The sequence below is a fragment of the Manis javanica genome, chromosome 12 (genome assembly GCF_040802235.1).
Source record: "Manis javanica isolate MJ-LG chromosome 12, MJ_LKY, whole genome shotgun sequence".
NCBI lineage: Eukaryota > Metazoa > Chordata > Mammalia > Pholidota > Manidae > Manis > Manis javanica.
Window position 1 is genome coordinate 73,536,831 of NC_133167.1, and position 13,917 is coordinate 73,550,747.

Genomic DNA, 13,917 nt, shown 5'->3' on the forward strand with positions numbered 1-13,917 from the left:
TCATTCTGGGTGCAGGGGGCTGTTTCTGATGCACTTTGGCTGCCTTGATGCCTTCCAGGGTGATGGGATGAGAGAGGCAGAGTTGAGCTCCTGTACCACCCTGCCACAGAAAGGGAGGTGTGGTGCAGGGCCCTTGGGCAGGACCCTGTCTGGCCCAACTCCTGGGTCTAACACATCTTGAGAAAGTTAACACACCCAGGGCTGAGGACACTCAAATCTTTGTCAGGTGGGCTGTGACGGTGGCATCAAGACGGCCTTCCTGGTGGAGCAGCTAGAGACCCAACAGTGGGAACAGGTAGGGCTGGATGGCACTGGAGGGAAGGTGGGTTTCCACGTGAGCAAAGATCCGGGACCATCCCACTGCCCCACTCCTCACGCCCCTCCTTGTCCACATCCTGTCCTTCCTCTGCCGCAGGAAAGTTCCATCCTACATGAGATGCTCATACACAAGTACGTGGCCATGACGCATCACCTGGAACCCGAGGAGCACTTCAGATCCTTCTTCCAGGCTGTGGAGACCCTGGATGAGGAAGAGAGGTGAGGATGGCAGGAGTCACGTATGGGTTCCAGCTGCTGGCAGGCTCTGGGAGAAGGGCCCCTGACATGTGGCTCCAGGGACTCACAGGTGCCCCTCTGTCCTGCAGATACACCCTGTCCTGCCAGCTGGAGCCCCCAGGCCAGAGGGCCGGCAGAAAGGGACTTTTGTTCTTCAGGTCCCGCAACATTTAAACTTGGCAGCCAGAGCCAGGTAAGTTTCTGGCCTGGGGCCATTCGCAAGGGGTGGGCTGCTCCGCAGCCTCAGGGAAGCTTTGGGCCATGTTGGGTGTGGGGAAGTACTAAAGACAGGTTGGGCTGGTATTCTGCTCCCCTGCCAAACAGTCCTGTCAGGCTCAAGGGTGATTCCCCTCCCTCTCTGGGACCCAGTTTCCTCCTTTCTGAGTGGGTGATGCTCATGAGCCTCCCCGTGACAGGGACCCCACGGGTGACGGTGATTGACAGGACCCTCTGCACAGGGCCAGGAGCACAGAGGGTAGTGAGGACAGGTTGGAAGCAGGATAACGGGGGGAACTTGGGATAACCTGCCTCTTCTGTTCACCTGCGTGGCCCTGTAGCTGCTGTCATCGGGCCCACGACCCAGCTGGTACCCTGGCTGTGTGCGGAGGAGAGCTTCCCCTTTGGACAGGAGGCACCCGGTGCCCCAGGACCCTAGTCTGCTTCCTGCTCCTCTTCCTCCCACTGCTCATCCTGAGCGTCTGCTGGGGCAGGTGCTCTTGCACCTCTTCCATCAGCAGACTTGGGCAGCTTCCCAGGCTGCTGCTGCAGGCTCAGGGACCCGTACGTAGCTGCAGCCAATGGAACAGACTGGAGAGCCCAGATATACATCCAAGTATATATATGGTCAGTTAATATATGATAAAGGAGCCATGGACATACAATGGGGAAATGACAGCCTCTTCAACAGCTGGTGTCCGCAAATTGGACAGCTACTTGCAAGAGAATGAAACTGAATTATTGTCTATCCCCATGCACAAAAGTAAACTTGAAATAGATTAAAAACCTTAATGTAAGTCATGAAACTATAGAACTCTTAGAAGACAACATAGGCAAAAATCTCCTGAACATCAGCATGAGGAACTTTCTTCTGAATTCATCTCCTCGAGCAAGAGAAACAAAAGCAAAAATGAACCGATGGGACTACATCAAACTCAAAAGCTTCTGTACAGCAAAGGACACCATCAACAGAACAAAAGGGCATCCTACAGTATTAGAGTATATATTTGTAAATGACACATTCGACAACAGGTAAACATCCAGAATATATAAAGAACTCAGACATCTCAACACCCAAAAAGCAAATAACCCGATTAAAAAAATGGGCAGAGGATATGAACAGATAATTCTCCAAAGAAGAAATTCAGATGGCCAACAGGCACATGAAAACATACTCCACATCACTAATTATCAGGGAAATGCAAATAAAAACCACAATGAGGTATCACCTCACACCAGTTAGGATGGCCAGTATCGAAAAGACTAAGAACAACAAATGTTCGCAAGGATGTGGAGAAAAGGGAACCCTCCTACACTGCTGGCTGGCATGTAAGTTAATTCGACCATTGTGGAAAGCAATATGGAGGTTCCTCAAAGAACTAAAAATAGAAATACCATTTGACCCGGGTATTCCACTCCTAGGAATTTATCCCAAAAATGTAGTTTCTCAGACTCAAAAAGACATACCCACCCCTATGTTTATTGCAGCACTATGTACAATAGCTAAGATATGGAAGCAACTTAAGTGTCCATCAGTAGATGAATGGCTAAAGAAGATGTGGGTACATATACACAATCGAATACAACTCAGCCATAAGAAACAAGTTCTACCATTTGCAACAGCATGGATGGAACTGGAGGATATTATGCTCAGTGAGATAAGCCAGGCGAAGAAAGACAAGTACCAAATGATTTCATCCATTTGCAGAGTATAACAACGAAGGAAAACTGAAGGAACAAAACAGCAACAGACTCACAGACTTCAAGAAGGGACTGGTGGTTACCAAAGGGGAGGGGTGAGGGAGGGCTGGTGGGGAGAAAGGGAGAAGGAGATTGGCACTCATGGTGTGTGTGGGGGAGCCGGGGAATAGACAGTGTAGCACAGAGAAGGCAAATAGTGACTCTGGCATCTTACTACACTGATGGGCAGAGACTGCAGTGGGGTATGGGGGGGACATGATAACAGGGGTGAATGTAGTAACCACATTGTTTTTTCATGTGAAACCTTCATAGGAGTGTATATCAATGATACCTTAATAAAGTAAGTAAATAAATAAATAAATAATCTTACTTCTTGGCAAATAGTGAATCTGTGGCATCTTACTTCACTGATGGACAGTGACTGCCAAGGGGTATGGGGGGGAGTCAATAACACGGGTGAATGTATTAACCACATTGTTTTTCATGTGAAACCTTCATAAGGGTGTATATCAATAATACTTAAGTAATAATAATAATAATGAAGAATCTTACTTCTTAACTTCCTGGGTGTTAAAATCCAATCTTATCTTTAAGATGGGATCCTTCCTGCCTTTCACTATGTTGCCTGTGACTGGGTTTACTTGCCACATTAATTGCCCAGGTTATGTATTACTTGATTAGGGGCTGGAGGAGGAAAAGCAGCAATCTGGGCAAGGTTAAAGATAAACTGGGCCTTTGAGCAGGCTAAAGTAAATTTTACAATAGCCTCATTTAATTGACACAATGAACACATGGGCCATGCTGTGGTATTTTTCTTATCTGGGGTATGTATGTTCAAACATTCCAGGCCAGGTTACTCCTGGCTCCTTAGTTTTAACTAATCTTCACTAAAGAATGCTTATACTCCTAGTTTGATATTTTACTTTGGAGAATTAACGTGACTCTGATTTTGCTTAATTGTTTAATAGGGAGTTTTGGTAGGTGTCTTTTACCTGAAGCCCTCACGCTACTCTGACTACACCCACGGTCCCTGTCTCAGAATCTCTGTGGCTAGTTATAAATTACTCAGCTGCAGACTACAAACCGAAATGACAGAAAGATATAAACTTTTAAATACAATAAAATGCACTGTCAATTCCGAGACCAAAGTAAAGAAACTTCATTCCCAAGTAGAGAAAACAGAGAGATACCTCATGAAACATTTTTTTAATTTTAAAGGCGCTTCCTCCAGGCGGCCTCTCCCCCGCCGCCTCGCCGCGGGTCACACTTGAATTTCAGCCCGCCCGGCCCTCGCCCTCGAGGCCCCCGCCTGATAAATCCACACAACGCAAAACGCCTGCCGGCCTCCCCGTCTGTGCGGCCTGGTCCGGCCTGGCCTCCACCTGCGGCCCCGACCCAGGACGGCGGGAGCAGGGTGGTGCCGCGGGGCGGAGAGCAGCCGCGCTCACCAGCTGGGCACGGACAGAGGTGCAGCGGCTCCTGCGAGTGCCTCCCACGCTGCCCCGGCGAACTTCGCCGGCCGCTCGGACGTCCGCTCTCGGCTCACCCGCTCCGCTCCCTCCCTTCCCGTGCAGCCCCTCCAGCGGGGCGCGCCGACTCCCGAGCCCCGGACGGGCCCCGGGAGCCCACCACCCGCTTCGGCCGTTTCCCGGCCCCACGGGCCACGCGCCGCCCCCTCACCGGCTCCACCACGACCTCAGGCGAGGGCAGGGGATCCCGCGCCCCTTCCGGGTGCGGCTGCGCACCGCAGCCACCTACCTTCCAGTCTGCAGGGCTGTCCGGTCGCCTTCATCCCTGAAGTGCGTCCCGCTCTGGATCCTCCACTGCAGATCTGCAGCAGCGGGAGCCGCTTCTCGGCCAAGCCCTCGATGGGCTTGGCGATGCGGTCGGCGTGGGACAGGTTGCCCCACGCGTTGCGCGGCCTCCGCCGAGGCCGAAGGCACGCCCACGGCAGCGTAGGGGTTCCCGTTCGCGCCGGCCGACGGCGCCGGCTGGAGGTGGCAGAGTTCGACTGGCTGAAGTCCGGCCGGGGCAGCGGCTTGAAGTCCGGGTTGATCCTCACCACCTGGAGCGCTTCGGCCAAGGTGACCGCCGCCCTCCGCCACCGCGGGAGAGCCGAGAAGCGACGACTGCGGCGCCGGGATCCCAGCGGGCGTGAGGAGGCGATACGAGGCTGGGGAGCGAGATCGGTGCCGCCAGCGCACGCGCACCTAGAGGAAGGCGCAGCCGAGCACTTCGCGGACCCAGAACTTCGCGGGTCCATCAACATCTGGACTCCGCCGGTTCCGCTGAGCTGACGGGACGGCAGGGCGCTCCTTCGGACAGGGCCGGCGGACCGAAGCATGCAAGGACCCGCGACAGGACCCTCTCCCGCCAGTATTCTCCACGCTACTAACTGTGGAATGCGGCGGCGGCAGCTCCTGCAGCTACTACGCAGCCCAGCCGTCGGACTTAGGTGTCTCCGCGAGCGCCCAATGGCTGCCTTCGCACGGCACCGGCCCGCCTCTGACTGACGGACCCCGCGGCCAATGATCCCGCGGCGCTTCGGGGCAGGCAGCCACTGGGTGGCTGGGTGGGGCCGGGGCGGAGGCCGCGCAGGGCTGTGTTTTTCTTCACATCCCGGCTCGCCACCTGGAGACCGCTTCTGCTTTCCAGGCGCCTTCGCATGTCTGACGCCCTCGACCGCGCGGCGCGCTGTGGCTGCCAGCCGCGGACCCGCGTGCAGGCGGCAGCGGCACTTTGCTTACTACTGAGGCGCGGGGCCGAGCGCTCGGGGAGCTGGGGAGCCCGCCGCTCCGCCTCTCCCGACCTCCGCGCGCGGCCGGGGCGGCACGGGATTCCACTCGGAATAGTAGTGCAACAGCATTCTGTGTATTAATTTTGTATCCTGTAACTTTGCTGAATTCAGATATTATCTAGAAGTTTTGGAGTGGTTCTTTAGGGTTTTTATTATATACAATATCATGTCATCTGCAAACAGGGACAGTTTGACTTCTTCCTTACCAATCTGGATACTGGTTTTTATTTTTACCTGGCACAACTTCATTGGGTAATTGCCATTCATATTGAAGTGCTAAGGTAACTAAAGTACTACAGATAAGTAACATATCAGGAATGTGCATTTTAAAATAAGTTATCCGTGTTTTTTTTTTTGTATATATATTTTTTTCAGATGGATTGCAATTACCGTGGATATGTTGCAGGTTTCCAAATTCTCTTGTGTCACTCAACACTTGTTCAGGACTCAGGTTGTAGCCTATTTAAAGATATTCCATGGGCAGTATTAGGTCCTGGTAGTCTATGAGCTGACCCTGTTTTTCTAGTTCTACTCACCTTTATTATTTCAGTTCCCTAGAGGGTGAACCAGATTTCCAATAAGATAGAGTTGATCACTGTGCCAGCCTCTGTTCCCGAAGGGAGGCTGCATATTGATTGTGCTGAGATCTGCTGCTTGAGGCTATGAGCAATCCTGAATGCAAGAGGTGTTGACTGGTCTCTCTATACTCCTTTAGTTCTCCCAAATTCTTTCTTTTTACCAAGTTCTTGATTTCCTGGGATGCGTAATAATTGCCGAATGCCTGGATCTGATGGAAACTGTGGCTCTGCTCCCATTAATTTTTAGAGGAGTAGTATCTTCAGCCCACACAAAGAAATTATTTAGGACATTGAACGTCATGCGGGACTTGTCTCATGTCTCAGAAAGAAGAAAGGGACCTAAGACTAAGGAAGAGAGTGCCTAAAGGTCCTACAGGCTATCTATACCCGAGGAAGGGGTCTTAACCAGTATAAGCACATAGATCCATGCCCCCAATATACTTTCTTTTAGATGTTCAATATTTCTATTAGAATATTTGTAATATAAAACATTATGCGTCCTGTGGTATTAGTGGTCCAGCTCTGGGGTAACAGAGGTAAAGAAGAATAAAGAGGTAGAGTAGAAAAACCAGGGTGACTTTAAATGTAAAAAAAAATAGTCTGACCTAACTTTCTCATTAGAGTATTAGATTATGGTTTTGGTAGAATCATTTCAGACTTGTTTGATTATTTTAACATTCTGGGGAACACTGCAGTTTAAAAACATCTCATATGGAATTGAACCAATGGAGACTGTATCAGGATTCGTGCACATCATTTATGAAGAAGGAAACGATAACCCTAATATTCCTCTCCTGGGAGACAATGACACATATAGCCGTAATAATTTGCAGTATCAAGACAGTAAAAGTTCAGAGGTAAGTGTTGGCTTTTTAATTTTATCTTATTCGGTATGATTTTGTGAAATGAAAAGCATTTCCAGAGCAAAATTTGGTAACTTGCAAATCTTAAAGTCATTTTACTTCATGAAGGCCCTGCATGATTTTTAAAATGGATAGAGAACAAAATTAAGTTTTTTGTTATGCTTGTTATTAGGTGAAAATTTAGCAAGAATCTAGGTAATTAATCTTAGAATGGTGAGCACAGGGTGCTGGCTTCAGGGTGTGTGTGTGTGTCAAGTGCTGCAGGCTGATGGGTGGTTGTGGGTGAATGCTGGTGAAGTGTCCAGTTGGTTATGGGTATGGCTCTTGCTGGAATTTGTGAGTTAATAGACTACATAGCTGGTTGTTATAATCTACACATTTGCTGTCAGTCCCTGTCCCATTTCCCTACTCCTCTGTGTCCCTAGACTATTCAACTGTGCCAATTCCCCCAAAGTTCCAGGTAGGATGAGACAAAAGTGGGCCTCTTGGGCCGTGTTTCACAGCACTGGGGAAACTAGGCTCTCATATCCCTTTTACTTTCCCTCTCAGAGAAATTATGGGCCATGAAGGTCTCTCTTGGCCTTGAGTGTGCCCCCTTGGGGGAGGGGTGATGTGGATAAAGTGAAACCTTTCCTCTTACCACCTTCAATGAAGCTACTCTCAGATTTTTTGCTTCACCAGGGGACTGGAATCTTTCAGTTGGATTCCCAGCTCCCATAAAAGTATTCTTATCCATAGTAGTTGCTAAAATAGGTGTTTCTGTGTGGATACACAGCCTGGAATCTCCTATTCTGCCATATTGTTGATGTCACTCTCCTCTTCTTTTCATTACTGGACATATCTTAATTCTTCATATTAACTGTAACTTTAATAAAATTAACTAACCTACCAGCAGAATCATAGAACCCATGAATGGACTAACAGTTACCAAAGGAAAAGAAACTGGGGAGAATGGGAGAGGGAAGGGAGGGATAAGGGTAGGGAAAAAGAAAGGGGGTATTACGATTAGCATGTATAATGGGGGGAGCATGGGGAGGGCTGTGCAACACAGAGAAGACGAGTAGTGATTCTACAACATCTTACTACGCTGATGGACAGTGACTGTCGTGGGGTTTGTGGGAGGGACTTCGTGAGGGAGGGGACCCTTGTGAGCATAATGTTCTTCATGTAATCGTAGATTGGTGATATCAAAAGAAAAAAAGGAAAAAAAATTAACTAACCTACCAAACACAAGCTGTATAAAAGATAACCAAATTCCCTGTCATTGCTGCACCAAAAGATTATACCTTTTCTGCTGCACAACCAGATTCAGACATCCACAGGGATATGTGAACAACTTTTGTTGAGACTGTGGTAATAGTTGTGCTTCTCGTTGTCCTTGGGCCCAAGTATCACAAGGTGCTAACCATGAGTTTTCTGACATACACATTGCTTTCTTTATTGTGCAGTCAAGGATCATAGGGTGGTCCAAGGCAATAAATTAATCCACCCATTCCTGGTTCAGTTGTGTAAAGGGACACAGCCCTTACCTTGAATTATATAATACATATACAGACTGAAAGTCTTGGGAAAAATAAAAATATTAAAAACTAAAATAAAAAACAAAATTAAAAGAGTTTAGTAGAAACACTCAGAAATAAGGAGTTAGCAGTGTCAAAGTTTTATGGCCATTTGGATGTTAGCCAAGAAAAGAAAAATCAGTGGAAGAGCAAGTGGGATGCTAAAGTTTGGCTGAAAGAGCATTTGAGGAACTGGGTGTTTATGGGTCTTGAAAAAGAAGTTGGGTGAAAGAAGCCAATCTGAAAAGGCTAAATACTGTATGATTCTAGCTACATGACATTCTGGAAATGGCAAAAGTACAGAGACAGTAAAAAGACCAGTGGTTGCCAGGAACTGAAGGACAGATTAATAGGCAGAGCATGAAGGATGTTTAGGGCAGTGAAAATACTCTGTATGATATCAAAACAATAGCTACTTGTCATTATACATTTGTCCAAACCCATGGAATGTGTGACACTGAGAGTGCGTGTAATGTAAACGATGGGCTTTGAGTGGTGGTGATATGTCACAGATGCTCATCAGTTGTAGCTGATGTACCACTCTAGGGAGACATGGATAACATGGGAGGTATTGCATGTATAGAGCAGGGGTTATATGGAGAGCCTCTGTACTTTCCCTTCATATTTTCTGGTATATAAGAAGTAACCCTTTATTAACAAAAGAAATTGGAGTGTAAGTAAGACTGCCATTGATACACATTTATAAAAGGAAGCATATTCTTAAGAAACAAGTATTCATATTTTTCATTATACTTACATGTATTTTCCTTTGGAAACAATTCTGATTATTGGTTTTGATTTGGATGCTAACTCCATAAGCTTGGGTGGCATACACATTGTGCTTTTTATTCCCACCCATCACTCAGAGAATTTGTATCAGATTTGCTACAGGTAGCAGCAAATCTTTGTTGACAAAATGAGAAAAATACACAGAAACCTACACTGCTGGGTGGGGCAAATGTTATATAAGCTGGGCCTCTAGTACCTGTGAAATCTAAAATAAATTTGACTTAACTTGCATAGGATAGTGATGATAGCCATGAGGAATTGGGCTTTTGTTGAGGAAAGTGTTTGCAATGATGATGTTTAGATGTTTCTTGGCATAAACAAGTGTACAGAAAGGGAGCCCTAAAAGCTATCAGCTAATGCTTACGTACTGAAGAGATATTTAATTAGGGAAGTAATTTTTTTCAGTTGTTTGCAATGTGGTAAGTGAAAGAAACCTTTCTCTTTGTGTCCTTACATTATCTTCTTTTAAGATTTACACAGTTTTTTTTCTAAATATTTATAAGGTGTATTTATTGTTTTGTAAATGGTTGCTGATTTCTGCTTTAAGGATGGCATATGGGAAAATCAGATGCTGACTGTGTGAGCATAGACATAATGAGTTGAAAGTAACTTATATATTAATTCCTTAGCTCTACTTTCTTTCTTCTTCATCGTTATGGTAGTCTGCTTATTTTGAGTTTCTCACTTATTTCACTAGCATTTCCATTCCTTTATGCAAAATAAATTCCATCACCTAAATTTCTCTGCGATGCTTAGGTAGCTGACAAGGGGACTCAGAGTCTCCTCAGTGCTCTTAGCAACTTGGAAGAAAATGGATGGAAATTTAAAGGCTGTAGAGAAAATAAACTTGAGTATCACTGATGTGTAATCTTTTTATGTTCCTTTTCCCTTCTAGTTAATGCCACTTTGTAAAATGTGTAGGAAATCATCTGATGAAGGCTGTGACTTCCCTGAATATTGCAGTGGGGTTTCCTCATACTGTGTGCCTGACACACACGCACACAACGGACAAACTTGCGATTCAGGTGATTCCTTCTGTTACATGGGACGATGTCGGATATTTACCAAACAGTGTAGAAATTTAATTGGAGGAGGTAATGACCATACTTTCTTCTTGGTTCCTAATCCTGATTATTCTAAGCTCCATTATTCAATTCTATAGAACAAAAATGTAAATGTACTTTGTTAGTGAGTTGAGTCTTGCTAGTGGTATTAGTGTTAAGGGAAATCAAATTCTCTTGATTCTGAAAAACAAAAGTGAATTTATATGGAGCTATTGTTTGCACAGGGACTAAGCTTCAAGTGGAAATGTAGTTATCTAGGAGATTATATAGAATTTGTGATGGTGGGGTTTAATTAAGTGAACACAGCAAGGCTAATCACTGATTGAGTAGAATTCAGGAGTGGGTCTGTTCAAAGCCGCTTGCTGATGAGTGATGGCTTCAGCTTATGGCTTGTATAGTCCAGTTTGATTAAGCTTCCTACAAATGTGTGGATCGTTAGCTTCATCAAAATATACAATTTCTTGCACACCCACAGTTCATGTTCTTTGAGAGTGAAATTTTTCATTCTTAGTCCTCTCTTTAGGCCTTCATTGGCCAGGTCATAGGAGAGAATTCCAAGTTATTGTCCAGATCAATATAAATGCCAGGACTTCAAGGAGGAGATGAGATACAGTTTTTCGTGATTATTATAATTTTGCTCTGCTTTTCTGCCAGAATCACCATTGTGCCATCTAGCAAGACAATGGCTGCAGTAGTTTTTAAATGTAATTGCAATATACCTAACCAAATGACCATGAAAATTAGGAGGAACAGAAAAGTACTCCAGATCCATGATTCAATGTTTCTCCTATGTGAAACCAGAAAAGTAAATCTGAATGCTGACCAGATACGTTTAGAGCCAGACAGTGAGATGTCAGCTAGTGTCCCTCCAGTTATTTACCTTATTTACTGTTTCTTTAGTACTAGAAGTGATTTTGAGGGCTTTTTAAAGCCCTCTGTGGGAACTGGAGGTCTAAGTGCAACAGTCGTCCCCCAGAATACTACAAATTTATTCTTGGTGGCAAGTATAACACCTAAAGCATCTTTATTTCAAAGAAATGTCTGTCCAATCCTAGTGACCACTTGTGTTAATGCCTCCTGTATGTAAGTCTGGCCTGTCAATCAGCCTGTATACTTATTTTTGGAAAAGAGTCCCACTTTGAGAGCCTACTAAACATAATTTTCTTCATGTAATTGTAGATTAATGATAACAAAATAAATAAATAACTTTAAAAAAAGAGTCCCACTTTGTGTACCTCCTGCAGAGCTTGGGAGCAAAAGGAGGCTTGATCATTACTGTATTTCAATCCAAATTTGTCATAATCCTTTGATTATGTCATAATTCTTGGACTAGTTAATTGGAATGTTCTGGAGTAGGATTTGATATAATTCTGTAATAAGCTTTAGCTTTCCAAGATAAAAACATGACTTATAGGCAATAGCCAATAAAAATCCTATTCCACAGACCTCATACAAGTCATCACGTGCTGCCGCATTACTGGTTTCTTGCCAACATATGCTTATCGGGTTGTAATGTTGAATGACATAGATTATGCATGAAGCCATATGATTTAAAGTTGGGAAATATATAAAGATATATGGTAAAGGACCTTGAGTTTAAGCAGTAAGTCTTTTTTTCTATTAGATCAGTAAAGACACCTCAACTGGAAATGTGTGACTTTTTTTTAAGTTCCTTACCAAATTCTTCAGTGATACTTATGCACATGCAGCAACTTCCTATTCTAGTGTAACATAAAATGATGTTAAAGTTGTCATTTAGTTTGTGGTGATGTTTGTCCTCTAGGAGGTAGAAAGTCTCATTAATTGTAAAGTCATATACATTATTTTTGGGATAATCATCACTAAATTGAGTTGTGTGGCACCTAGTGGGATGTGACTACAAACCCAACAGTTACCTCAGTGTTTCTTCTCAACCTCAGCATTGATGACATTTTATGCCATACAATTCCTTTTTGTGAAAGGTGAGGTGAGAGATTGTCCCGGGGAATTGTGGCATATTTAGCAGAATCCATGGCCTTTGCTTACTAGACGCAATGCCTGCAGACATTTTTGATTTTCACACCTGGGGTGGGACTGACATGGGCTCCTAGAGAATAGAAGTCAGGAGCGCTGGTTAACATCCTCGAAGGCACAGAACAGTACTTAGAACAAAGAATTATCTGGTCCCAAATGTCAAGATTTACTAATGCCATTGTGTTAATTGCTTTCTGGCTGTTTTGTAGTTCTAATGGGAGAAATTATTTGCAAACCATATATCTGATAAGAAATTAATGTCCAGAATATATAGAAAATTCCTAAAACTTAACAAAACTCAGAAATGGGCAAAGGACTTGAGTAGACATCTCTCCAAAGAAGATATGCAAATGGCCAATAAGCACGTGAAAAGAAGCATCATTAGGGAAATGCCCATCAAAACCATGGTGAGCTACCACCTCACACTCACTAGGATGACTACTACCAAAGAAACAGAAAGCAACAAGCATTGGTTAGGATGTAGAAAAGCTGGAACCCTTGTGCGTACTTGGTAGGAATGTGAAATGGTACAGCTGCTTTGGAAAACAGTATGAAGTTTCCTCAGAAAATTAAAAATAGAATTACTGTATGGCCAAGCAATCCCCCTTCTGGGTATATACCCAAAAGGATTAAAAGCAGCATCTGAAAGAGGTATCTGTACACCCATGTTCGTAGCAACAGCGTTCCCAATAGCTAAAATTTGGAAGCCACCCAACTGTCTATCAACAGATGAATACGTAAAGCGGAATGTGGTCTCTACAAACAACGGGATATTACTCAGCCTTAAAAAGGGTAGAAAACTTGCAGAATGGATACAATGTGGATGAACTTTGAAGACATTCGCTATGTGAAATAAGCCAGTGACAAAAAGACAAATACCGTATGAGTCTACGGATACAAGGTACTTAGCATAGTTAAATAATATCGACAGAAAGTAGAATGGTGGCTGCCAGAGGTCTGGGGAAAGGAGGAATGGGGTGTTATTCTTTAATAGGTGTGGAGTTTCAGTTTTACAAGATGAAAAAGTTATGGGGATAGAGGTAGTGATGGTAACACAACAGTATAAATGTATTTACTAGCACTGAACCATACACCTAAAATGGTTAAGATGGTAACCATTTTATCTCTTTAAGATTCTTAAAAATAATGCAGCTAAAAAGATTTTTAAAACTTCATTGTATTATTTCCTTATTCTGGATGTGATTAGCAATTAGTGTTTTTAACACCAAATTTTGTGTTTATGTCTAATATTTAATTTCTTGAAGCTTGGAAACTATTTTTCCCCGTAACTAGTTGATGTTATGGCTGGAAGTTTGTACTCTTTGACCAATATTTACCTATTTCCTCTGATAACCGCCATACTACTCTCTATTTCTCTGAGTTTGACTTTTTTATATTCCACACATAAGTGATCATACCGCATTTGTCTTTCTCTTTTTGACTGATTTCATTTAGCACACCTTTCAGTTCCTACCAGTGCTCTCAAATGGCAGGAATTCCTTCTTTTCCAAATAATTTGTATATATAATTAAAGATAGTATAATATATGTCTATATATAATATACATAATATTTTCTTTTACATTCATTTACCAGTGGGCATATAGGTTGTTTCCCTATGTTTGCTATTGTGGATGCTGCTGCAGTGGACGTGGGAGTGCAGAGATCCTGATTTCAATTCATTTGGATAAACACCCAGAAGCTGAATTGGAGGATCATATGGTATTTCTATTTCTAAGATTTTAAGGAGCCTCCATAGTGGCTGTACCAACTTATATTCCCA

At 44.0% G+C, this 13,917-nt stretch overlaps 1 protein-coding gene and 1 long non-coding RNA gene across 2 annotated transcripts in view; one reads left to right on the plus strand and one right to left on the minus strand.

Moving 5' to 3' along the window:
* Window positions 1-399: 399 nt before the first annotated feature.
* LOC140845112 (uncharacterized) lies at window positions 400-4,920 on the minus strand. The gene is made up of 2 exons (XM_073218867.1): window positions 4,231-4,920; window positions 400-520 (listed from the first exon to the last, which is right to left on the minus strand). The coding sequence occupies exons 1-2, from the start codon at window positions 4,814-4,816 to the stop codon at window positions 492-494; spliced, it is 615 nt and encodes a 204-aa protein (XP_073074968.1). The 5' UTR covers window positions 4,817-4,920; the 3' UTR covers window positions 400-491.
* A 458-nt stretch (window positions 4,921-5,378) lies between these two features.
* LOC140845114 (uncharacterized) overlaps window positions 5,379-13,917 on the plus strand; it is a 36,455-nt gene continuing 27,916 nt past the window's right edge. Inside the window, exons 1-2 of the long non-coding RNA XR_012123822.1 lie at window positions 5,379-6,704; window positions 9,954-10,152. This is a non-coding gene — a long non-coding RNA (uncharacterized lncRNA). The remainder of the gene's footprint in view (window positions 6,705-9,953; window positions 10,153-13,917) is intronic.